Source organism: Ylistrum balloti, unplaced genomic scaffold, assembly GCF_031769215.1.
Source record: "Ylistrum balloti isolate Yb309-2 unplaced genomic scaffold, AGI_CSIRO_Ybal_v1 Utg370040, whole genome shotgun sequence".
Lineage (NCBI taxonomy): Eukaryota > Metazoa > Mollusca > Bivalvia > Pectinida > Pectinidae > Ylistrum > Ylistrum balloti.
Window position 1 is genome coordinate 216,782 of NW_026782098.1, and position 25,875 is coordinate 242,656.

The 25,875-nt window shown below is 32.3% G+C and overlaps 2 protein-coding genes across 2 annotated transcripts; one reads left to right on the forward strand and one right to left on the reverse strand.

Annotated features, from left to right (window-relative positions):
* Positions 1 to 226: 226 nt before the first annotated feature.
* Positions 227 to 8,564, reverse strand: LOC132549048 (CCA tRNA nucleotidyltransferase 1, mitochondrial-like). The gene is made up of 8 exons (XM_060212946.1): positions 8,430 to 8,564; positions 6,900 to 7,302; positions 6,296 to 6,425; positions 5,380 to 5,506; positions 4,760 to 4,845; positions 4,002 to 4,109; positions 1,792 to 1,904; positions 227 to 1,291 (listed from the first exon to the last, which is right to left on the reverse strand). Exons 2-8 carry the CDS (start codon positions 7,296 to 7,298, stop codon positions 872 to 874), a joined length of 1,383 nt encoding a protein of 460 aa, XP_060068929.1. The 5' UTR covers positions 7,299 to 7,302; positions 8,430 to 8,564; the 3' UTR covers positions 227 to 871.
* Positions 8,565 to 8,662: 98 nt separating this feature from the next.
* On the forward strand, positions 8,663 to 24,592 carry LOC132549047 (ribonuclease Oy-like). Its single transcript, XM_060212945.1, has 10 exons — positions 8,663 to 8,727; positions 12,285 to 12,369; positions 13,222 to 13,309; positions 16,999 to 17,054; positions 17,893 to 17,965; positions 18,229 to 18,296; positions 18,561 to 18,674; positions 19,389 to 19,437; positions 20,257 to 20,331; positions 21,415 to 24,592. The coding sequence occupies exons 2-10, from the start codon at positions 12,314 to 12,316 to the stop codon at positions 21,607 to 21,609; spliced, it is 774 nt and encodes a 257-aa protein (XP_060068928.1). The 5' UTR covers positions 8,663 to 8,727; positions 12,285 to 12,313; the 3' UTR covers positions 21,610 to 24,592.
* The last annotated feature ends 1,283 nt before the right edge of the window (positions 24,593 to 25,875 follow it).

Sequence of the window (25,875 nt, forward strand, 5' to 3'; positions counted from 1 at the left end):
ACCATAGTTACACAGCCGATGCCTGAATAATCGAAAATCTGATAAAAAATATCTTAACTTGTTTTCATTTGAAAAGTGATTCTTTCACAAATTTTCATGTAAGCTCACAAAAGGCTCACAATAATATTACAAAAAAATTCAACTCATTTCATAATTCACTTATCAAATGGAAATTCAAGTAAAATACTATATAGAAAGTGTAACATATAGAACAGAGATCATGTAATCATTTAGGAACGTTTTATTCACAAACAGTAACATTTCAAACTTAATGCTGTGTACCTTCCCTGTACACATGTTTGAAAATTCCTGTTCCCAGGAAAACAAAAATTAGATTTCCAGAGTAACTTTAACACCTATAAAGCCAATATGTCTTCTTCTTTACACTGTTTGGATATTGGAAAATCAGATTTGTTGTGATTTAATTAATAATTAAACTCAACTATAGCTGTGAAGGACTAATTTAAAACCTCCATAATGAATATATTCTGAAAGAAACTTTCATCAGTATTTTTAACAAAAAAGATCATATTTAAGCTTACTATAGTGATTATATTCAATCAGAATATCAGACACTTGTGTAGCTGAGTTCTTTTTTTTTTTATTTCTGAAACCTAGATTTACATGTAAGAGAATTCATTTCATTCTGACTGGCTAACTGGAGAAAAAAGGATGAATTGACGTTGTACTCATAAAGTCATGCTTTATAAACTGTAGATCTTCATCTCTGTGACTTTTCTACGTAAGGAGACATAAATAAAAAAATGAAATATAAATTATTAGAACTATCACAATGACTGTAAGAAAATCATGTTGTCATCTTTCTTTCATTTCTTTTGTCCATCACTAAAATTTCATAACACTTTTACAATTACTTCTTTTTTGATGGGAATTCTGGCAGAGTTGGTAAAATATCTTCTATTCTTAGCAGGAGCTCTGCTGTCTCCATTTTAAAGTCACTTTCTTTCCATATGTTTCTAAGTTCTTTTAATACAAGGTGTAAATGAGGTCCCTTTTTCACATTACACTTCAAAAGGTCAGCTCCTCGCACTGGAAATGGGGGTGGGGTCCATAGGGAGGGATCAGCACATAGTTTCCCCTCACTTTTATACTTCATCAGTTCACAAATTCTTTCTGTTGTCTTTTGCTGTTGTCCTACACTATCACATACCAAGTCCTTGTAAAATTTTATAGGGTTTCCTCCATCAGGAAGATGACGATTTTCCACTATAAATAATCCTAGGCGCAATTCATCTGCAGATAACTTGAGTCTCTCGTTCATATCATACACCTGGAATTCAGCAGATTCTTATCAATGTAAATTATTGATCAAAGTATAGTATTAGTTCATTTGGATATTACATTTAATTATCAGTATTTTAGAAGAAAGTTTTTTTCTCTAAGTTTTTTAATGTATCAAAAAATCCACTTACTCCTGGACTTTTCTCATTGATCTTTTGACAATTTTTTATCAGTCTATCAATTTGAAGACAAGACAAAATGTTTCGAAATATAGACATTAAATTTTTTCATCTTCCATTAAAACTGCAAAATCTTGTTTACTAGATGAAGTAAAAACCTAAAACTTCATGTTAAAACACAATAGACAGAGATCTTTATTGTACTTTAGACTTGTATCATTGAGAGCATCATGTGACTTTGAGGAGAGTTATCATTTTGAAGGTAATGATATTTCAGTGAATTTTTTGGAGAAGCCACATCGTCTAAGCAGAGTATTCATATGATCTTGTCCCTCAAATAACCAAATAACCAACCAAACAAAACATATACCTCTTGTTCATTGTTAAACAAAGCAGACATCCTTGTGACAGGCAGTGGTTGCAGCCCTTCTGAGTTATGACAGACCGTCTTGAAGTGGTCTAGATTAGTGGAGGTTGGCAGACCTGAAAGTATTGTAGTAGTGCTAAGTAGAAGTAGTAAAACAGCTCAGGATACAGCACAACTTAGTTACAGCAACAAGGACCTAACTACAACATACCAGGTCATTGACAAAAGGTCTCCTGCACTAGGTTACAGCATCATCAGCTAGCTTTCCTCAATGGACTTAAATACAGTATAAGATAAATGACATATAATGTATAAAGGGCAAAATTAGGGTATAATGGACAGAATTACACCATAATGGGCAAGGTTACTGTATATTTTAAAAAGATTACAGTATAACAGACAGGATTATAATATAATGAGCAGAATTACATTATAATGGGTGAAAGATATGTTCTATTAGAATGGATTGAATTACAACAAAATAGATAAATCCAAAGCATCATGGGTAATATCACAGAGGTGAACTACATCATAATTGACTGATTTACAGTAAAACAGGCTAGGTTGTTGTAAAATAATTCAAATTCAGAATAACTAACAATATTGGGCAAGGTAACACCATAATGGGCTTGGTTACATCATAATCATCAGCACAGCTTCATAATACATGTACAGGTAGTGAACTAGATTTTATCAAAAAGGGCCGGGTAACGCCATACCAGGCAAGGTTATAGCATAATAGGCTACATTACACCATACTGGACTCGGTTACACCATACTGGGCAAGATTACATCATAATAGGCTACATTACACCATACTGGACTAGGTTACACCATACTGGGCAAGATTACATCATAACAGGCTACATTACACCATACTGGACTAGGTTACACCATACTGGAAGGTTATGTTATAATAGGCTTCATTACACCATACTAGACTAGGTTACATCATACTGGGCAAGATTACATCATAACAGGCTACATTACACCATACTAGACTAGGTTACACCATACTGGGCAAGGTTAATGCATAATAGGCTTCATTACACCATACTAGACTCAGTTACACCATACTGGGCAAGGTTATAGCATAACAGGCTACATTATACCATACTGGACTAGGTTACATCATACTGGGCAAGGTTATGGCATAATAGGCTACATTACACCATACTAGACTAGGTTACACCATACTGGAAGGTTATGGTATAATAGGCTTCATTACACCATACTGGACTAGGTTACATCATACTGGAAGGTTATGGTATAATAGGCTTCATTACACCATACTGGACTAGGTTACACCATACTGGGCAAGGTTAATGCATAATAGGCTTCATTACACCATACTAGACTCTGTTACACCATACTGGGCAAGATTACATCATAACAGGCTACATTACACCATACTGGACTAGGTTACACCATACTGGGCAAGGTTACAGCATAACAGGCTACATTACACCATACTGGACTAGGTTACACCATACTGGGCAAGGTTATAGCATAACAGGCTACATTACACCATACTGGACTAGGTTACACCATACTGGGCAAGGTTATAGCATAACAGGCTACATTACACCATACTGGACTAGGTTACACCATACTGGGCAAGGTTATGGTATAATAGGCTACATTACACCATACTAGACTCGGTTACACCATACTGGGCAAGGTTATGGTATAATAGGCTGCATTACACCATACTAGACTCGGTTACACCATACTGGGCAAGGTTATGGTATAATAGGCTTCATTACACCATACTAGACTCGGTTACACCATACTGGGCAAGGTTATGGCATAATAGGCTACATTACACCATACTAGACTAGGTTACATCATACTGGGCAAGATTACATCATAACAGGCTATGTTACACCATACTTGACTTGGTTAAATCATAATGGGCTATGTTACTGCATAATGAACAAGAAAATAGCATTAAAGTAATAACCCAGTGAAATGGGCTTGGTGAATGCAAAATCAGCTAGATTACATCATAATAGGTTTGAATATTTGACTATGTCACTGTATAATGGACTAGGTTACAACCAATTTTTCAAATAGAAATTCATTCTGTATAAGGTAAATAACCTGCAGTTTAGTATTTCTTTTTTTTTTACATATTAATACCATAATTTGTACGAACCCATTAGCTTTTGATTGTTATTCTGATACCCAAGGTTGAAACCTGGAGAACCTACCCATGTATTGTGGCATACCAACATCATACATAAGAGGAAGAATATCTGCAGCATGGTTACCACAGAGTATTTTCTTCAGCTCTGTCCAAATCCTCTCACCAGATATACCTGTTGAAATATTCCCTCAAATAAGTACAGTATGATTGTGTACTGCCTACTATCTTATCATTGATGATTATTTCCAAATGTTATTTTCTTTTCTGTTAAAATATACAGCTGGTTGACAGATCAACATTGTCCTCAGTAGATCTTTCCAGTATTCAATACAAAATACAGGTGATCTGCCAGTGTTTCTCGAAAAAGCGAGCTTATAAATGTATTTTCAATGTTTCTCTTCTACATCAACACTACTGATGGAAGAGATCATGTTAAATTGTAATAACATTTACAATAGCAGGTAAACACATTTTGATGTTAAAAATAATTGAAATGTATGTCCTTAAACTACTGAACAATATATTGAGGTATTGAGAAGTTTTGGTATGAAATGCATATTTTGTTTCCACAAACATATAAATAATTTGAAGTCAAATGTAAAAAACTGTTTGGTTGAATCAGAAACAGAAAAAACATGTTCAAGAATTCAACTTGAGTATGTTAAAATTATATAAAATCTATAAAAATATTCAAACAGAGAATTTTAGTTTCTTAATCAGTAAGTAATTATCAAATTTTCAAGTCTCAAATACTTCAAACCTGACATATTTTCATAATTTAATAACAAAATTACAAATCTGGGATGACAAGAGGAAACTTACACTTTAAACCTCCCACATTTTCAGCAATGGCTTTCAGCGTATCTGGTAAATGGTTATCAGGACTTTCTGATATTCTCCCATAGAATCTGTCAAATTACATGAATTAAACACATCTTTCACCTGCACCATAAATGAAATTCACTACATAAACACAGAATTCCTTTAGCTCATGTATTCACCATACCAAATTACTTCTTCCATCTAACCATAATCAACAAGGAATTACGAGGAAGGTCTCAAAATCTAACACTATTTTCCTTTGGAGGGCTTCACCTCTCTAACACCAGCTTGGAGGACCAAATATGGAACTCATCATCTGCATTTATACAACTTTGCATCTTCACTTCATGGAAGGTCTGTATAAATTATTCAGAACATACAGAAAAAACAATTTTGTCAAAACGTTATGCCATTGCATAAATAACATAACATCACCTGGGTTAAGTGAGATAAAAACATAGAGACATAATGTCAACAAGATGTGGGCTAGCCAAATTACAATTTCACAATTTCCATTTTCCCTATAGCTAGCACCAGAAAGATACAACACTGTTTGGTTTTTGTACATGCCTAAAATATGGTTATGTACTAAATTTTTCAACCTGCATATCAATGCTTACCTAAAATAGCGGAGAATCCTGAGATAATCTTCTTGTATTCTCTGTTTTGGATCCCCGACAAATTGAACTTTCCTGTTCTGAAGATCCTGTACACCACTAAAATAATCATGGACTGTGCCGTCAAACCCTGCATGACACAAATAATTGTAATTGTGAAACTGTAAAGCTGTATCCAGTAATATGTCTAATGCTATTTATATAGGAGAAATGCTGGATGTTAAGATTCTAAATACCAGCAGTTTTAAAATGTTTTATGAAATCTTGGGAACCTAACAGATATTTTTGATACTTCAAATGTCAACATAAGGGGGTTATTCCACACAAAGCCTATCAAAATTAATACCACAGAGCAGAACAATAGTCACCTCTTCCATGCCAAAGAAATTTTTCTTTACAAATGTAATATCAAAATGACAGTGTTTAGTTACAAATTTGCACCTATGCACCTGAATATTTCAACATAGCTCATTATAGGTATAATCATAGTCATGTTATTTTCTTCTTTTTTTTCTCACAAACTATTTAATTATCTTTTTAAGAAGAATCCTCTTTCCCAAATATCAGATCTAAAGTAATGTCAAATACATTTACAAAAAGTCCTGCAAGAAGTCCAACCAACTAAGATGTGTAAAAATTTGTTATATCTGGTATCTACATCATTGTCATTTCAATTTTCTTTGAGAGAAATATAATGACACTTTATCACAAGGATCTCTGAATGGATCTAAGATTAATGTATTCCTTTTCGATGATTAACGATTACATTTATATTTCAATGAGAAGGGCAGATAATCCTTTCAAACATTATTAGCAATACATGATTAAATCTACTTGCACATGGCACACAAGGACATAACCAGGAGAAAGGAGATACACAACATGTTGTTTTCATGTAAAATTCTGCAATTTCACAAACCTAGGAACATGGCATTGATTGTGAGATCTCTGCGATTGGCATCAATAAGCCAGTCTTTTGTGTATTCAACCTCTGCACGGCGTCCGTCAGTCACCACATCAATACGCAGCGTGGTCACCTCAAAGTTCTCCTAGTCATCAAAAGGAAAGTGTAGATTATTACAATTTAATACATACAAGCAAGACATGGAAATCTATTTCAGGAGAACATAATAAATATTGCATTAATGTCTTCCCAAATGTTTACACAAATGATGCTTAAAGGTTCTATAGTATTTGAAGAACAACAATTGGATCAATTTCTAAAATTGAGGATGCTAAATCAGATCTAAACTAGCAACAAATTTCAACAAAGTTGTTTTTTCAGGATAACAATGTATAGGATGGTCGCTAATTTTTTTTCATTGTTCTCCAAAAGAGTAATTCTTGTATTATAGTGTGGAAACTACATGTTAGGATCATCTGTCAAAATCTCTCATTGCTGTCATAATTCATCTAATCTGTTGTATAAATTGTTTTATTTTAACAGACACACCCTCTTTTACCCTCAACAATCAGAACTTAATACAATTTTATACATGTACACAAGTGATTTAAATTCTCACCTTGTCATTGATTCGAACACTGACTGTACCATGCTTAACTCCCTTTTCATTGAACATACGAATGCCCTCTTTAGTAAACATTTGCATCATTTGATCAGGGGTAGCTGTGGTGGCGAAATCAACATCAGATGGCAAAATATCCAGAAGCAGATCTCGCACTGCACCTCCTGCGATCCTCAGCTCATAGTTGTGTCTTTCAAAAACACTAATCAATTCCTTCAGTTCTGGTGTAAACATACTGTGAAACTTTGGAGTTTCTAATTTCATTGTGGATAGATTGCCCTTCCACTTAGTTTCTCTGGTGCAATAATTCACACAATGTTTCAATTGATATGCGTAATATTTTCCTGCCTGTTGGAATATACTCTTCACAACATTTCTGAAAACGACTTGAGACATTTGCCTAAAAAAACAAAACAAAAAAATAATGATAAAGGAACAAGAATTATCAGCACACTATAATGCATTGATGAATGAGAGATCATAATTACTGCTTTTATTTCATTATGTATTACTATCAATTTTTCTTCTTTTTCTTATGTATTGTAACTGATGGTGGAAAACTAACTTTTGAACAATTATAACAATTAGATTTATTTCTAACACATTATGCCTTTCCTCCTATATTTTGTCAATTTACCACTCCTGAAGAATTGAGATTTGTTCTTATATACAATATTCTTCACAAACCTATGCCCAGTATTTCTGAATGTCATGAATAAACTTCTGTTAAAATATTCAATACAAGAACTATCATCTTTCAAACATTTCTCTTTTACAGTACACATATTACTTCAACATTACAGAAGCCCTGGAGTTGCTTCTGTCTGTTAAATACGAGCTTAAAATGACAATAAATAATTAAATTAGTTAAGTCAGTCTTGAAAGGAAGTCAGTTGATGTATCTTAAGAAGTTGCCCATCATAAATAACAGAAGAAACAAAACCATTCAACATTAATGAAAACGTCAAAAGTGATGCAATATAAAGAAATTTCCTATACCCGAGGCAATTAACATTTGTAAATCATTTTCTTCTGTTGAGTCAAGAATACTACTTTCAAAATTTTGATGAATCTTGTGAGGAGATACTTTGGGTCCCCAAAATTTGGACGAGTCCCACAAAGCGTGAGTAAAGGACTCAACAATTTAAATCCCCAAAATCAGTGTTGAGACAAATGGGATAACTACTTTTCTTTGTTCATTAAAGAAGTGAATATAATTTTGTATACACAGTATGATGCATAAAGATGTCAAATCTCCCGTTTTGGACAGGAACATCCAATTAACAATTACTGCACAGGGACCTGACAACACGGAAGTGGCATGTCCTGTTCCTCAAATATCGAACAAAGAACGCGATGTTAATCACTCGATCACATGCACACATATGTATAAGTCTCGCAGCACATTTATAATTAGTAATATGACAGACCTACATGGCTACAAATTATATCAAACTGTCTACGAATACACGAGTTGACAGGTCCCATATTCAACACAAGTAGAACAGTACAATAAATGACACTTACCCTTAGCTACAATATGTTAAAGTAACTTGTTGTGATCGGTATCACTTATTTAGTTGAAGAGGTATCGATGTATTACAAAAGCTTACGACACACGTGCTTGTGTTGTGAAACTTCAGGACATGTAGCAGAGAAATCGGATATCAGTGGAGAAAGTCAATGTCCCTAAAATGTTTCGGTAGACCGTCCGGTTTAAGCGTTTCACTAACTCAAAACAAACTGCCATCAAAACACTTCAAACACATCAGCTGATGCACTGCCATACGAATCACTTGGTCACGAAGAAGACTGTTGCATGTGTGTGAGTTATCTTTTCATGAAACCTAACTACTTTTTTTCTCAAATTTATAAACGTTGTAAGACTCTTCGTAAACATAATATGGCGACAACACATTGAACTGTTCAACATCACTCGAAAGGCATTGTTTAATAACTTAAAGTAGTCGTACAATCAAAATGTCACAAGGTTATGAATCATATACTTACTTATAGTTACTTATAGTTGATTTCCAGTACAGGAATTAAAATTCCTCTTCACCGGACTCGTTGTTGTTAATCAATGTAGTTCTGTCACTTCCATTCTTTTTTATATCTGCTCTGTAGCTGTAATACAGCTCCTGGTGTTTCCATTGTTTATCCAGGCGATTTTTGAATGTGTTAGTGTTGGGTGCGTTGACTACATATTCTGGTAGGTTGTTCCATACTTTCCATACTCTGTGAGAGAAGTAATGTTGCCTAAGTTTTGTTCTAGCTCTCTGGGGGTAGATCTTGTTTGAGTTTGTCCTGTTGCTACTCCTGCTTGCAGTGCTGCTCCAGCTTATAAGTATGTTGTTTGTATTTTTATCATATATTCCACTCATTAGCTTGTATGTCTCGATCATGTCTCCTCTTGTCCTGCGGTAAGCGAGGGTTGGTAATCCTAATTCTTTTAGTCTGTCCTCGTAAGATAAGTTTTTAAGGCCTGGAAGTTGTTTTGTTGCCCTTCTCTGCACTCCTTCAATTCTCTCAATATCTTTTATTTTATAAGGTAACCATACCGAGCTAGCGAAGTCTAGATGCGTTCTCACTAGGGTTTTATAAAGTGGTAGGAATGATTTTTTGTCCATAAAGTTAAAAGTTCTCCGAAGCATGGCAAACATGGAATTGGCTTTATTGACTTTCTCACTTATATGATCTTCAAACGATAGGTTTGAGTCTACTTTGATACCAATGTCTTTTTCACATTCAGAATTCTCCAGCACTGTATTGTTCAATGTATATATGGTTTCACTCAGATTAGGCTTACCAACATGCATGTATTTACATTTTTGAGGATGCACTTCCAGTAACCATTTTTTGCTCCACTTTTCCATATTGATAAGGTCCTCCTGAAGTATCTTGGTATCTTCCTCACTAGTTATAACATTGAATATCTTTGTATCGTCTGCAAATAAGAAAATTGATGACTTGACTTTATCTGGTAGGTCGTTCACAAAAATTACGAATAATATTGGTCCGAGCACTGACCCTTGAGGGATACCTGACATCACCTTTGACCACGCTGAATGATTTCCGTTCACCGTAACTCTTTGTTCTCTTGATGTGAGGAAGCTGCTTATCCAATCTAGCAATTGTAGTGAAAAGTTGTATGCCTTCAGCTTATTCAGAAGTCTGTTATGGGGGACAGTATCAAAAGCCTTTTTATAGTCTAGGTAAATGCAATCCACCGAGTATCCTTTGTCTAAAGCTTCGGTCCATTTATCCATTACTTCTAACATTTGGAGTGATATGGATCTTCCTGGCAGAAAACCAAATTGTCTTGTAGTAAACAATTTATTGACGTCCATGTGTACCATAATATGATCCCTCACAATTTTTTCCATAGATTTACACACAACTGAAGTCAGACTTACAGGTCTGTGGTTCCCTGGCTCACATTTATCACCTTTCTTATAAATTGCACTAATCTGTGCTCTTTTCCAGTCATCTGGGATTTGACCCTTCTTCAAAGTTTGGTTGAAGATGTAAGTGAGTGGGCTGGCTATTGACACTGCTGTCTCTTTCAGGATCCTTGGATGTAGATTATCAATGCCTGGGGATTTATCTATCTTCAGCTGTTGTAGCACTTTAATAACTTGCCCTTCTTTTATTTCTAACTCTGTCATATCCACTTTAACTTCCTTCTGTTCCAACTCCGGTACATCTCCATCTGCCTCCTTAACAAAGACACTTTGAAAGAACTCTGATAAGATATTTGCTTTCTCTTTATCATCATTGGTTTTCTGATTTTTATCATGTTGGTTGGTATATAGATCCCCTATACCCGATTCTTTTTTTGATTTTGATTTAATGTATCTCCATAGAGCTTTTGGGTTGGACTTCGCCCTTGTTCACAAGTCATTTTCAAACGCCTTTCTTATTTTCCTGGTTTCTCTCTTTACCTTATTTCTTATCCGTTTATAATCCTTTTGAATGTCCGGATTCCTTGTTTGTATTGCTTTCTTAGATAGAGAGTGTTTCTTTCTTATCAGTTGGATTGTTTTCCTGTCTATTGGGTAGCCACCTACTGTATGTCTATTATTCGTTATCACTTTGCAGGGTATGTGGTTGTTCACTGTTTCTTCTACAGTTTTGTGAAATATTTCCCAATTCTGATTTACCGAGTTTGTTTCCAAGAGCTTTTCATCCCAATCCACTCCGCTTATCTCTGCATTCATCGCTTCGTAGTTTGCTTTATGCTTTATGCAAGGCCTAGTTAATTTTTATTCACATAAACATACATATATACATATTTGTTCAAATAACATAGAAGGAAGTTTTGAAACCTTGTCAAAAATTCCTCGAATATTGGTAATTAGCTCTTGAAGCTATTGTCTGAATTCTGATTGTAAATTGGGAAATATATCCGGTTGGGGTATTTACGGAAATGGGACGAACTGGAATTGTACTACCGAAATGGAGGAAATTGCTACTTGTATCAGTCATATTTTAAGAGAATGGACCACCTAGAATCGTGTTCTTTAATGACAAGTTGGTTTGTATGTCAAACATATTGGATGTCTTCCACTCAGAAATATCTTCTTAGTTATTTTTAAAAAATACTGACTCACGGGGGAACTGTCGCCCGACTTAAATTACCGAAATAAAGACTAAACAATGGTTGGCACCAAGTTCCCTCTTAGATCTCTTGACTCATTTACACTGGATGGCACATAGTATGGAAGGTTAGAAATGATAATTCTTATCACAGACATTTTTACTTTACAATGCCTTTCTTTTCATTGTCTAGTATGATTATTTTTATGATTGTCAACTGATACTTCTATACATAACATGGGTATATAATAATAATAGACAACTTTATTTTTTTTAATTATACATTGACTTAATGACATTTCTCACATGTGGTCAAATATACAATAATCACAGTATAATTAAGAGACATACAATAAGTGCATGAAATAAAAGTTGATATCATAAATAAGACAAATATATCACAGAATAAAATAATGATATCACAGAATTAGTAAAAATTCAGTAAGTCACATGTGTATTCTTTAAAATGGTTAATATAAGTAAAGTATACATAAATCATTAATTTACAAATATATATATACATGCAATATATATATTTTACCTTAAAACTTTGGTATGTTATCATATATTGTATTTATTTTTTTATTGCCCGTGTAAGCAGGTTTTATCATCAAGGAAGAAGTTCAATATTTTCCTGGTATACTTAGGAATTAAGGAAGTTGGCTTTGTATATATATAACACTTGTTCTTTTCATTTTGTCAGTTAAAGGATAGGAGAACTACTGTTATGTGTTCTCTGTGAATACTTTTTAACCAGAAGAGAATTATCAATTTCTATTCCAGGCTTTTACTACAGAATTGCTAGTGTCGCTATGGTGTCACATGCTGTTTTAGTGGTATTACTGATTTCTTTGATTAATTGTATAAGGTAAGTAAAGAGAGAGTAGAACAAATTCACAGTGATTTATATATGTGAAAAGTAATTGTGTAACATAATTATATATAAGTACTAAAAAGGAAGTACCCAAAATTCACACTGCTGTATATACATGTATGTAGTACTGTAAAATCTGTCCTAACCTATCTATAAAAGTCATATTTTGGCTCCATATGTAATGTAATTCATAGTAATTGAATCTCTCTATAGAGGCCACCTATGTATGATCATTGTAGATGGTATGTGTAGTGTCTAACAGGATGCCAAAGTTATCATTGTAAGGATCAGTGTAGACAGTATTTGATGGTATGTGCAGTGTCTAACAGGACACCACAGTTATCATTGTAAGGATCAGTGTAGACAGTATTTGATGGTATGTGCAGTGTCTAACAGGACACCACAGTTATCATTGTAAGGATCATTGTAGACGGTATTTGATGGTATGTGCAGTGTCTAACAGGACGCCACAGTTACCATTGTAAGGATCATTGTAGACAGTATTTGATGGTATGTGTAGTGTCTAACAGGACGCCATAGTTACCATTGTAAGGATCATTGTAGACAGTATTTGATGGTATGTGCAGTGTCTAACAGGACACCATAGTTATCATTGTAAGGATCATTGTAGATGGTATTTGATGGTATGTGTAGTGTCTAACAGGAGGATCAATGTGTGTCACCAATTTGTTATTACTGTAATGATACCTTGAGTATAGTGTTTATCTATCTGCACATTGGTAAGTGGAAGGAGATTTTTTGACACTGAGTCATTAAAAATGAATCTACAGTGTGTAACAAAAGTTTGCATTTATGGCATCCTGACCTCTTATTCTTCCCTTACAGACCAAGTACCTGCCATAGTTATGACTGGGACCGCTTCATCTTCACACAAGAATGGCCAACAGCTGTGTGTAGCAGAGCAAATTCCACTGTAAGTCTTAACTTTAAAACCACTGACAATGATTCTTTTCCAAACTGTACTGGAGATATTATATGCATGTACTCTCTAAGAAGCTTCAGTTTACAAGTTCTTTATCTAAATGAAATGTTTATATTTTTCCATCTAACAGAAATTGAAAAATAAATCTTCATAGTTTTATTTCTGTACATTGTCATTCTAAAATAGCATATTTTTTTGTATATTTATACAATATCAAGATTAAAGGAAGGCAAATACCTTGTAGGAAATACTACCAAACTTACAGTCTTTGTATTTAAAACATCAACCAGGAAAAAGTATAATTCCAGGAAAAATAACATACTTCAACATTACTCCAAGGTCATAAGGAAGTCTTAACTACAAGTTACCTTTTATCTGACTGCCACTGTAAAGATATAACCAGGACTGAAATGTGTTTAATTAGTTAGTTACAGTATAAAATTATCTCACACAAGATATATATGTTATCACAGTTACTTATGTATATATAATTGTCTCACACAAGATATATATGTTATCACAGTTACTTATATAATTATCTCACACAAGATATATATGTTATCACAGTTACTTACAGATATATATGTATGTATATATATCTCACACAAGATATATATGTTATCATAGTTACTTACAGTGTATATAATTATCTCACACAAGATATATATGTTATCACAGTTACTTACAGTGTACATAATTATCTCACACAAGATATATATATAGTTACTTATGTATATATAATTATCTCACACAAGATATATATGTTATCACAGTTACTTATGTATATATAATTATCTCACACAAGATATATATGTTATCATAGTTACTTATGTATATATGATTATCTCACACAAGATATATATGTTATCATAGTTACTTATGTATATATAACTATCTCACACAAGATATATATGTCATCACAGTTACTTATGTATATATAACTATCTCACACAAGATATATATGTTATCACAGTTACTTATGTATATATACTTATCTCACACAAGATATATATGTTATCACAGTTACTTACAGTATATATATAATATATCTCACACAAGATATATATGTTATCACAGTTACTTAGTATATATAATTATCTCACACAAGATATATATGTTATCACAGTTACTTACAGTATATATAATTATCTCACACAAGATATATATGTTATCACAGTTACTTACAGTATATATAATTATCTCACACAAGATATATATATGTTATCACAGTTACTTATAGTGTCACATAGATATATATCTCACACAAGTATATATATATGTTATCACAGTTACTTACAGTATATATAATTATCTCACACAAGATATATATGTTATCACAGTTACTTACAGTGTATATAATATCTCACACAAGATATATATGTTACACAAGATATATATATATATATTATCACACAAGATATATATGTTATCACAGTTACTTATGTATATATAATTATCTCACACAAGATATATATGTTATCACAGTTACTTACAGTATATATAATTATCTCACACAAGATATATATGTTATCATATAATATAGTTACTTACAGTGTATGTTATAATTATCTCACACAAGATATATATGTTATAATCATAGTTACAAGATATATTATGTATATATAATTATCTCACACAAGATATATATGTTATCATAGTTACTTATGTATATATAATTATCTCACACAAGATATATATGTTATCATCTCACACAAGATATATAGTTACTTATGTATATATAATTATCTCACACAAGATATATATGATATATATGTTATCACACACAGTTACTTATGTATATATAATTATCTCACACAAGATATATATGTTATCACAGTTACTTACAGTGTACATAATTATCTCACACAAGATATATATATATACAAGATATATATGTTATCACAGTATATATAATTATCTCACACAAGATATATATGTTATCACAGTTACTTATGTATATATAATTATCTCACACAAGATATATATGTTATCACAGTTACTTCACACAAGATATATATGTATATATACTTATCTCACACAAGATATATATGTTATCACAGTTACTTCACACAAGATATATATGTATATATATATTATCTCACACAAGATATATATGTTATCACAGTTACTTACAGTATATATAATTATCTCACACAAGATATATATGTTATCACAGTTACTTACAGTGTATATATAATTATCTCACACAAGATATATATGTTATCACAGTTACATACAGTGTATATAATTATCTCACACAAGATATATATGTTATCACAGTTACTTACAGTATATATAATTATCTCACACAAGATATATATGTTATCACAGTTACATACAGTGTATATAATTATCTCACACAAGATATATATGTTATCAGTTACTTACAGTGTATATAATTATCTCACACAAGATATATATATGTTACTTACTTGTATATATAATTATCTCACACAAGATATATATGTTATCACAGTTACTTATGTATATATAATTATCTCACACAAGATATATATGTTATCACAGTTACTTACAGTATATATAATTATCTCACACAAGATATATATGTTATCACAGTTCACAAGATATATACTTATGTATATATAATTATCTCACACAAGATATATATGTTATCACAGTTACTTACAGTGTACATAATTATCTCACACAAGATATATATGTTATCACAGTTACTTATGTATATATAACTGTCTCACACAAGATATATATGTTATCACAGTTACTTACAGTGTACATAATTATCTCACACAAGATATATATGTTATCACAGTTACTTATGTATATATACTTATCTCACACAAGATATATATGTTATCACAGTTACTTACAGTGTACATAATTATCTCACACAAGATATATATGTTATCACAGTTACTTACAGTGTACATAATTATCTCACACAAGATATATATGTTATCACAGTTACTTACAGTGTACATAATTATCTCACACAAGATATATATGTTATCACAGTTACTTATGTATATATAATTATCTCACACAAGATATATATGTTATCACAGTTACTTACAGTGTATGTACTTATCTCACACAAGATATATATTTTATCACAGTTACTTACAGTGTATGTAATTATCTCACACAAGATATATATGTTATCACAGTTACATACAAGATATATAGTGTATATATATTATCTCACACAAGATATATATGTTATCACAGTTACATACAGTGTACATAATTATCTCACACAAGATATATATGTTATCACAGTTACATACAGTGTACATAATTATCTCACACAAGATATATATGTTATCACAGTTACATACAGTGTACATAATTATCTCACACAGGATATATATGTTATCACAGTTACATACAGTGTACATAATTATCTCACACAAGATATATATGTTATCACAGTTACATACAGTGTACATAATTATCTCACACAAGATATATATGTTATCACAGTTACATACAGTGTACATAATTGTCTCACACAAGATATATATGTTATCCATCTTATCTACCATCATTAAGTTATCAACCTTAACTCAGTATTTCACTCATCGTACCATCTGGAATCTGTTTCTTTTTGTGACAGAATGGTAGATTCCTCCTTTGGTTATGCAGAAACATCGTTTTAATTATAGATGTACAATGAAATGAATGGTATTGTCATATTTCAGGGACACATGTGTGTTATTCCCTCCGGAGTGAAAACTTGGGGTATACATGGACTCTGGTGAGTTTTGTATTCATGGATTTGCTGAGCTTGGTATATGATGCAAGATTGTGTTCAAAGGTTACCAATTATATCAACATTGTAAACCTGATCAATCAATACATCAGTGGACTGGAAAATGGCATATTGAAATTATTGTAACTTGGCAAAATTAAAATATTTTAGTACGTGGTAATGTTGATCACTTTTCAAATTGTGACAAGGATCATCACTGACTTATTGTTCTTGTAATTTCAATGAAGGAAATTCAAATATCAATTTTCAGAAAAGTACTCAAAAAGACAAGTGTTATTTTCCTGTAGCAGTACTTCCTTATTGTCTATGTAAGCATTATCTCGCCTGTAATGAACAAGGAAGTCCTTCTGTTATCTTGTGATACCCCAGCTGATATAAACTGCGAAGTTGTGTACTAGGTCATTTACTAGAGTAGAAAAATGAATGTTATAAATAAGTTTTCTGTTGATTGAGGAAGAAACTGATAGATCACATCTTTCTTAGGATTGAATGCATTGATACTCATTTTCAGTGGGTTGTAAGGAGAAACTGAAAATCAAATTATTAGGTACTTTACAGTCCATGTATTAAAGTTTGGAAGGGATGAAATAACAATAAATTCATTTTCACATAATACATTATACAAAATGCTACTAGTCATGAACGGCCCAGGAGATTTCGACCAAATTTGGGTTAGAAGCATCCTTAGGGGAATGGGTACATATTTGGGTCTTTTGCATCTTAGGGTGAAGAGGAATCAATATTGTGTAAACAGTCAGTAATACTGATACCAGTACATTGATATTTTATTTACAAAGAAAAGAATAATTTTGTTTCTTTACAGGCCTACGAAAGGACACAGTAAGGGACCGACAGGATGCGAGATATCAAAGCCATTCAATTTTACCTTGCTTAAGGTTGAGTTATATATAGAATTTGTAAGGGAAAAATATTTGTCTGAATATATCCCAGGATAATCAGATCCTATTTGTCCTGACTTAAACAAGTTGAAAATGTTTTGATGACATTAAAACTTTCTATAAACTGTAAAATCTTTCTTGAAATCTTATTTGAATTTCATGTAGAAAATTTGTAAACTAAATAAGATAGTCAGTCATTGGTTACTTTATATTTTTTAAAAACTTTGCATTCTGATAAATTCTGTATTTTCTTATTTCAGCCATTAATAATAGAACTAGAGATTTTGTGGCCAAACATCTTTGCAGACACAAATGAAAGTTCCTTCTGGTGTGTAAAATATGTAAAACCATTTTTCATAAAAGAACAGAAAAATATTTGTTAATAATCATTAATAGACATAGAAACAGTAAATCATTTTTGTTTTAAACAACTTGCTATCTGTATAATACTTTTTATGTTTGTGAATCAATTCATTTCCCTGAGGATTGAGATGTGACATTGGCAGGCTGGACATTAACATTAACATGCATGTTTAACTATTTATCAGATACAATTTTTTTCTTCTATAATTAAATGATTACCCTTTTACAGGAAACATGAATGGGATAAACATGGCCGCTGTGCTACCACCCTCCCTGCCACTGCCAATGAGTTTTTGTACTTTCAAAAAAGCCTACAACTTATGGAAAAGTTCAGCGCTTCCAAGTAAGTAAACATGAAATGATACCTTAATACACCCCTATTAGTGAAGGCTGCGTGACATCTGTAACTACAGGTCAGGTCTGAGATTCAAGGTTAAACCATGGTCTGTCAACTTTGTGTCAAGGTTATTTATATCTCTATCTGTATAGTTCATACGGGAAACTTCATACACTCACCATCAGCTGAGGTCATATAACTCATTTAACCTCAGGACAGGTTCTTGATACTTGGTAAACCATTGCCAGTCAAGGTAATTTGATTTCAGTAAGTTCAGACTTGGCATTTGAGGCTAGGTCACATACCTTCAATATTGGTATTGTTAATTTGATTTCTGTAATTTGAGGCAAGGTTTTTTGAGCATTGGTCACATTGCCGTCATTCAAGGTCATTTGGTTTATGTTTATTTATGTCACAAAACTATCGGTGAAGGATACATTTTATATGAAACTTCAGTCACTGTCATTCAAGGTTATGTATATCTGAAAATGAAGTCAAGGTCACTACACTGTCAGTCACAGTGATGTTATATCTGAAACTGGTCACTCCTGTAGCTCACACCATTGCCATTGTCTGCCACAAATTTGTGAAATGCATGTTACTACATAATTGGTCTAATAGACAAGGTCACCTCATTGTCTGAAATATCAGTCATGATAATGATACATGGTTGACATGTTATATATGCTTATATAAATTTTAAAAAATGTATTTTTCCAGGTTACTTCAGAATATGGGCATCTTGCCAAGCAAGACTGCACACTACAGAGTAAGTACAACTAGTTAAGATTAAGTTTTGAATGTTTTGGTGCTAATGTAACACGTGTTATAATCTTTCTTATTGAAAGAGGTAGATAGCTATGCTATTGCCTGTCACATAAATGGGAAAAAAATGTGTCCTTAACAAGGAAGGGGCAGACTCAGTTGCGCAAATACAGTTCAACCAATTTAATCAATCTTTATTAGGGTCATAATACCATATACAGATGTACAGGTGTGCATGTTAATAGGACCAATAGTGATTAACAAGGATGTACCCATATGAGGCCTTATTATTGGTGCTCGTATGTTCATCTGACGTGAATAATGCTAAGTAGTATGAATGAGAGAATGATGTGGTGACTTTTTCAGTCCTATAGTTTTCAAGTTTTAAGATTTTTATGAAACATGCTGTTTAGTTCATTCATTATCAACCATACACCAGGATAGTAGACAATTAACTTTTAATTAGAGGTATTTTCAAATTGCCTTTATCCTTACTTTGAAACAACAGTTTAAGATACTACAGATGACATAGTGATCAGATGATTTATGTGATTCTTATTCCAACAGAGGAAAGAGCTGGAGAACGACTTAACTGTAGATACCACGATCCCAAAGAGCACAGTACATACATCAAATGGAACTGTAGCTTAAAAAGAATAATAAAAATGATAAAAACCTTGTTAAATCCATGATACTAAATAAAAATGTTAATTGTAGTTGAATACCAGTATTAGTTTGCATTTTTACTGGAGAAATGTACGAGGATTATTGTAACTGATTATAAGTTGAACTATAATTGATGATCCCAACCTGTTTTCTGCAGCTTGACCAGATACAGTTTGCCCTGGAGCGACAACTAGGTAACAAGACTGTCGTCATTGAATGTACAAAAGATCCTGTAAGTATCTTTATCCAAGTTTCAGTAATCCTTTTATATGCTTATCTACTGCTTCAGTTAATTTCCTAACAAGAAATCAGCTTTATGTAATCATCCTATTTTTTCCTTCATTCTTACCAACCCTCTCTAACCACAGCTTTAGAACACAAAGAAACCTCTATGTTCTTCCTGCCAGTATTCTTCACATTCACTATCTTTCCAATCTGACTTTTCTGTATGGCACATCTTACAATGTTTTAAAACATATAATCTAAGCCATCTATAACATTTTAGCTCCATGTTTAATAGCTTTTTTTTTTTAATTTATAAGTTATCTTATTATGCCAGATGACAGTGGACAGTGAATCTAATTACAGAGAGGTTACATGGCTGGAAAGATGACCCCATAGATGTACCTTGTTTGTGAAAACAGTGAATTCAGTCTCATGATAGTTCATAGTTCCTGCTGGTTCAGTGCTAGAAACTTTCAGTATTCAAATATTAATATAACATAAAGACATGAATCTCTCACTATCTAATGCTTATAGTTAAATTTGGTGTTTGCATTAATTATATAAATATATCTACTGAGGTAGTAAAACTAATTGTAAAGCATCTGAAGATTTGATATAAAAAAGCACTTATGCTTTACTAAGCTGAATTTTTTCAAATTTTATTATTTTATATATATATCTATATATGGCCAATGAAGTAATAGCGACAGTACAAACATTGTCAAATTTTTTAGGCAATCTTCCCCTTTATCAAGACACAAATATTATAAATTATATCTTATACATGGAATATAAAACAAATACAAAGTTATAAATCTAAATCAAGAGCGGTGGTGTCTCAATAATCCCTTTGCCCGATAGATGCTGAAGACACTTCAGTACAGACAAAAAAATCCATCCTATGTTGTTGTATGGAAGATATAAGAATATCAAAAATGTTTTATAACAATCTCTGTATGTTTTGTCACTCTAGACACGAATGTGTATATGATCACAATGAAAACAATATATGTACATTTACAATTTCTTACTGTTAATTAACATGTTTCCTGAAAATCCATCTTAAAGCAATTTATTCTTTTATGTTTAGGCAACTGGACTTGACATGATATTTGAAGTGGAGATCTGTCTAGATAAGGATTTTATTCCAATAGATTGTTACTCTAGGCAGGATCGTGTGGACAATTCAGCCAGTGGTCATTTTCTCAGGAAACACCATAACAATGATGAAGGAAACTGCCCCCGCAAAGAAGCCTTTGAGTACCCACCTATCCCTAGACATTGAGTTGTCCAATCATTGATGAGTTATCATGTATTAACTTTAACAACTGCTGCTAAGTCCAGCTCTATTAATACATAGCAAGAATTTTGTACATGATCTAAATTACTAACGTAAGAATACTTCAGTTAAACTGGTCCATATTTAATTAGGATACATGTTGAGAGTCACTACATTATGAAAACATGGTGCATGGCTCTATCATGATCAATTCTTGCTTACTCTTTTGAAAATCTTTAAACTTTATAAAATCTCAACTTAAGAAAATAAAAGCAAAGTGCTAGATGTAGAAAGACTGTTGAAAAAATGTATCTGTGTATCTCTTAGCTCAATATAAATAAATACATTGTATATTCTTGACATACATTGATATGTGAGGACACCATGTGTGAATGTGTTGATGTTTGATTTTAAAAAATTCTATGCAATGTATTTCTTTCAAGCAGATACCTGATATATCAAAGGGTAATAATCTCCATTCAGAACCATTTTTGTCTCTGTATCATTCAGATGTATTTGTTTAAAGTAGAAAAAATTTTGAATATATTTTGGTTTGCTTTGATTATTAATTAGTTTTCACATACCTTATACATATCAGATCTGAGATTTACTTGTTTATTTGATGTTTGACTTCTGTGGCATTATTACATGTGTAAGTCAATAATGGTCACCTACAAATGTTAAGGATTTAGCTGTGATTGACCTTAGTAAGCTGTTTGTAATCTTGCTGCCTCGTTACAGGGATACTCTGTATGTATTATTTATCATAACTGTTCTCCACTGACTGTATTACATAAGAAATCTCTGCTGCCTAACATCATTTTTGTTTATTTATATGTAACAAACAATGGGAAGGTGATGTTTAATGTCTCTTTTTTTATATATACATGTCTTTTTGTTTTTGATCTGGTACTATTTATTGTGATCTCACTGATTACCTCCTTTGAAGAGTTGGACATTGTCATTTTTATACAGTTGGTTATCTAATGCCTTTTTAAAATTATTTTTGCTCCATTTTTCTAAACTGTGAACGGATAAGTTGGTCTTCATCCTTTTAACCAAAATTTCATTTTTTAGCGGTTATCTTTCACATTAGACAGATATTGGTAAATATCTCTGGTTTGATAGGACAAACTCTACCCTGATATGTTTGCTGCAGTTGGTATTGTTGTCTCATTCAAGCATTTAGATATGACTACTAGAAAATCTTAAAAAGCTGGTGAAGGAATTCAGTGATGCTTGTACTATATTAAATGGCTGGTTATCAATTCAGACTTATGATTCAGAGGAATTTTTATCTTTATAAAGAAGGAAAAAGGCATATGAAATTCTTCTTTTTGTCTGTAGTATAAGTGTTGTTGCTATCAAGTGTATTTAAATTGACATTGTCCAACTTTAAAGGTCCAAGATGTACATGTGTTAGATGTTTTGACATCAGTAAATAAGTGAGAGTGAAACCAATAGACCTATTATTTAAATTAAGGAACATATACCAAAATCATTTGTGTGCAATATCGTGTGTGAAGTATTACTATGGTTGTAGTGATTTCGTGTGTATTACTTGTGCTCTCTCGATAGTGTTTCTGTAATAGTCAATACCTTGATAAATAAAGTTTTTTTTTCACTGAACCAAAAGTAGTAAATGAGGATCTTAATGATCAATATGTTATGGAATTTATTAAACGAGTTCAATCACTTGATATGTCATGTGAGATTTAGAAGTCATTATATGACTATTAGATATCACACCCTTTATCAGTGTGAGAACCTGATATCAGCCCAAGGGCCTAAGCCTGTGTGAACTGATAATGGTGTAAATAATCATAATTTTTTTATCTCATGTTTTGGAAATAAACGAAACAAAAATGTAGATTAACAACACAGCAATTTGAATATTACCACCGGTATGAGTTATAAACAAAACATAGTGTCATTGTGTGTGTCCTAGTCAAGAAACATACGTCAATCACATGAATGAGTTGAACATGAATGCAAGATTCTATTTATCATATAACTTACAATTCTTAAAAGTAAGAGAAAATTCTCCAATTCACTTCCCAATTCTCCATTTTTCTGTTTTTGATTATTCTTTACATGGGCAGTACATTCTTACGCTTCCCAAAGGGAGAGCATATAGTCGCCACTTTGTCCGTCCGTTTGTCATCCATAATAATTTTGCCGAGCATAACAAAATAAACTATAAGAGGTATCAACATAAAACTTTATAGGTAGATAGATCTCAACAAGGAGGAGCGTAGTGGAAAAGAACCATCACTCTCTTTTGCATAATTTAGGAATTATTTCCCTTTATTTTTTTTTCATTTTCTAAATTTTGTCCAGTGCATAGTGATAAGAGGTATCAACATGAGACTTTATAAGTAGATAGATCTTGATGAGGAGAAGTGCAGTGCACCAGAACCATCACTCTCTTTTGCACAATATAGGAGTTACTGCCATTTGTTATTTTCCATACTTAAATTTTTTGCCACTCAGGGAGTATAAACCCTCTCTGACAGTCCTTGTTCACACTGGAGACAATGATGTGACATCATCTAAAGATGACTAATTTATGACATGACAATAGTGTTATTACACATGTATCTTAGAATATTGATAACATGGCTGTATGACATGAAAAACAGGCCAGTTTTGTAATATATGTATGCAACATTCATTGTTGTCAACCTTAATATCTGTGTCAGTTATCAGCTGGTGACATTTTGACATGATGAGTGTGTTCTAAGTGATTTCAGGTGAAGATTGAAACTTTACAACGAATAATTACTTTTGACTATATAATGTTTTTTGAATTGTAGCTAGTGTGTTTTGAGGAAACATTCCATACTTCTACATATATCTTGAGATCAGGGATAAAAATGATGACTGTACATCTTATTTTGTATATCTGCTGCCTGTATTAACAATGATGGTATTCACTAACTAACCTTTGGCATATTGACTTTGAATGATTAAATTATATATTTGCATTGATATTTGTGATATTTTTCTTTTGGTAATGTTGGAAATAAAAAAAAACCTGACTAAAGTCCCACTTTAGTAAAAAGATTAAAAAATATTGAAACTATAAACTAAGTGAGACAAAATACATGTATAATGGGCCAAAAATAATGAATTCCTGTAACAAAAGGGACTCTCTCAAAAATGTTTTGTATGCACAATGTTAAAAGACTTGCATAATCTTTAATACATGTATCTCAGAAATCTCTCATGTTATTGTATAGGATGACTGGATCAGTTCTTACCTATCTGTCTTTAATATATGGTATATACTTATGTTAATGGTATATGATAGACAACCTTGCCATCATTCATTATATCCATAGACTTACATCAAACGCCCCTATTAAGGCAGAAGTCATTGCCAGTACAAGCATCTCATATTGTTGACCTTGACCTTCATTTTGAACTTTGTCCATGGTGTATAGACCATGCTGCCTTGCCAACCTTCATATCTTCAGGTAATGAGTTATGACCTTGACCATGCATTTGACATTTGACCTCTATTTTATATGGACATTGACACAGAAAAGGTACACAACACATTGCCTTGTAGTTCTACATATATCAATGATTATTATGGCCCCACATCAAAATGTTCTTTTGTAATCAGGTTGTCCATTCTGGGGTCAAAGGTCAATGAACCGGTCACTTTTAATAGAGCAGAGTGTCTGCCAAATACCTTCAGTACTGTTGGAATGATTACATCCACAGTTTCTATAAATAGAAAAGTGAATATACAGTAATATAACATGAATATCAATAGTAAATAAATGACAAAGAAGAATTATTGACAAAAAATAATTAATTCGCCCAACCATAGGTCAAGGTCAAATTTGAAATATTGTACTGAAAGATATTTTCTTTTAACATGCCGCAAAGATGTCCGTAATCAAATCAGAAATTGTCAGACTACAGGTCAGAGTCACCATGTAAAAGGTCAATCTGAAATGTTGAATATTTCAGCTGTAAATATATTGCTATGGCATGGTGGAGCAAAGTTGTGTGAGACACAAATCGGTGCAATTTCTGACGGGTCACTGTTCTAGATTCACTGACCTTCCTTCGTTTAATCAGAAATTATGGCCCTAAAACGATGAATATTATGCTTGATATATTTTTTTAGAATAAAGATAATCATTGTGTCAAAAACTCGATAACAAAAGCAAAAAATGTTGAAGGGAGAAACAGGTTTGTTGCATGCAACGATATCAATTTTTCTTTAACTGTCATATAATAACAAATGACACCGAT

Excerpts from the sequence above, each read along its gene's own strand:
- LOC132549048 (XM_060212946.1), bottom strand. The coding sequence starts at position 7,298 with ATGTCTCAAGTCGTTTTCAGAAATGTTGTGAAGAGTATATTCCAACAG. Across the intron at positions 5,507-6,295 it reads AATCAATGCCATGTTCCTAG|GGTTTGACGGCACAGTCCAT; the intron begins GTTTGTGAAATT and ends TGTGTCATGCAG. Across the intron at positions 1,905-4,001 it reads TGGTATGCCACAATACATGG|GTCTGCCAACCTCCACTAAT; the intron begins GTAGGTTCTCCA and ends CAATACTTTCAG.
- LOC132549047 (XM_060212945.1), top strand. The coding sequence starts at position 12,314 with ATGGTGTCACATGCTGTTTTAGTGGTATTACTGATTTCTTTGATTAAT. Across the intron at positions 12,370-13,221 it reads TCTTTGATTAATTGTATAAG|ACCAAGTACCTGCCATAGTT; the intron begins GTAAGTAAAGAG and ends CTTCCCTTACAG. Across the intron at positions 17,966-18,228 it reads TCAATTTTACCTTGCTTAAG|CCATTAATAATAGAACTAGA; the intron begins GTTGAGTTATAT and ends TTCTTATTTCAG.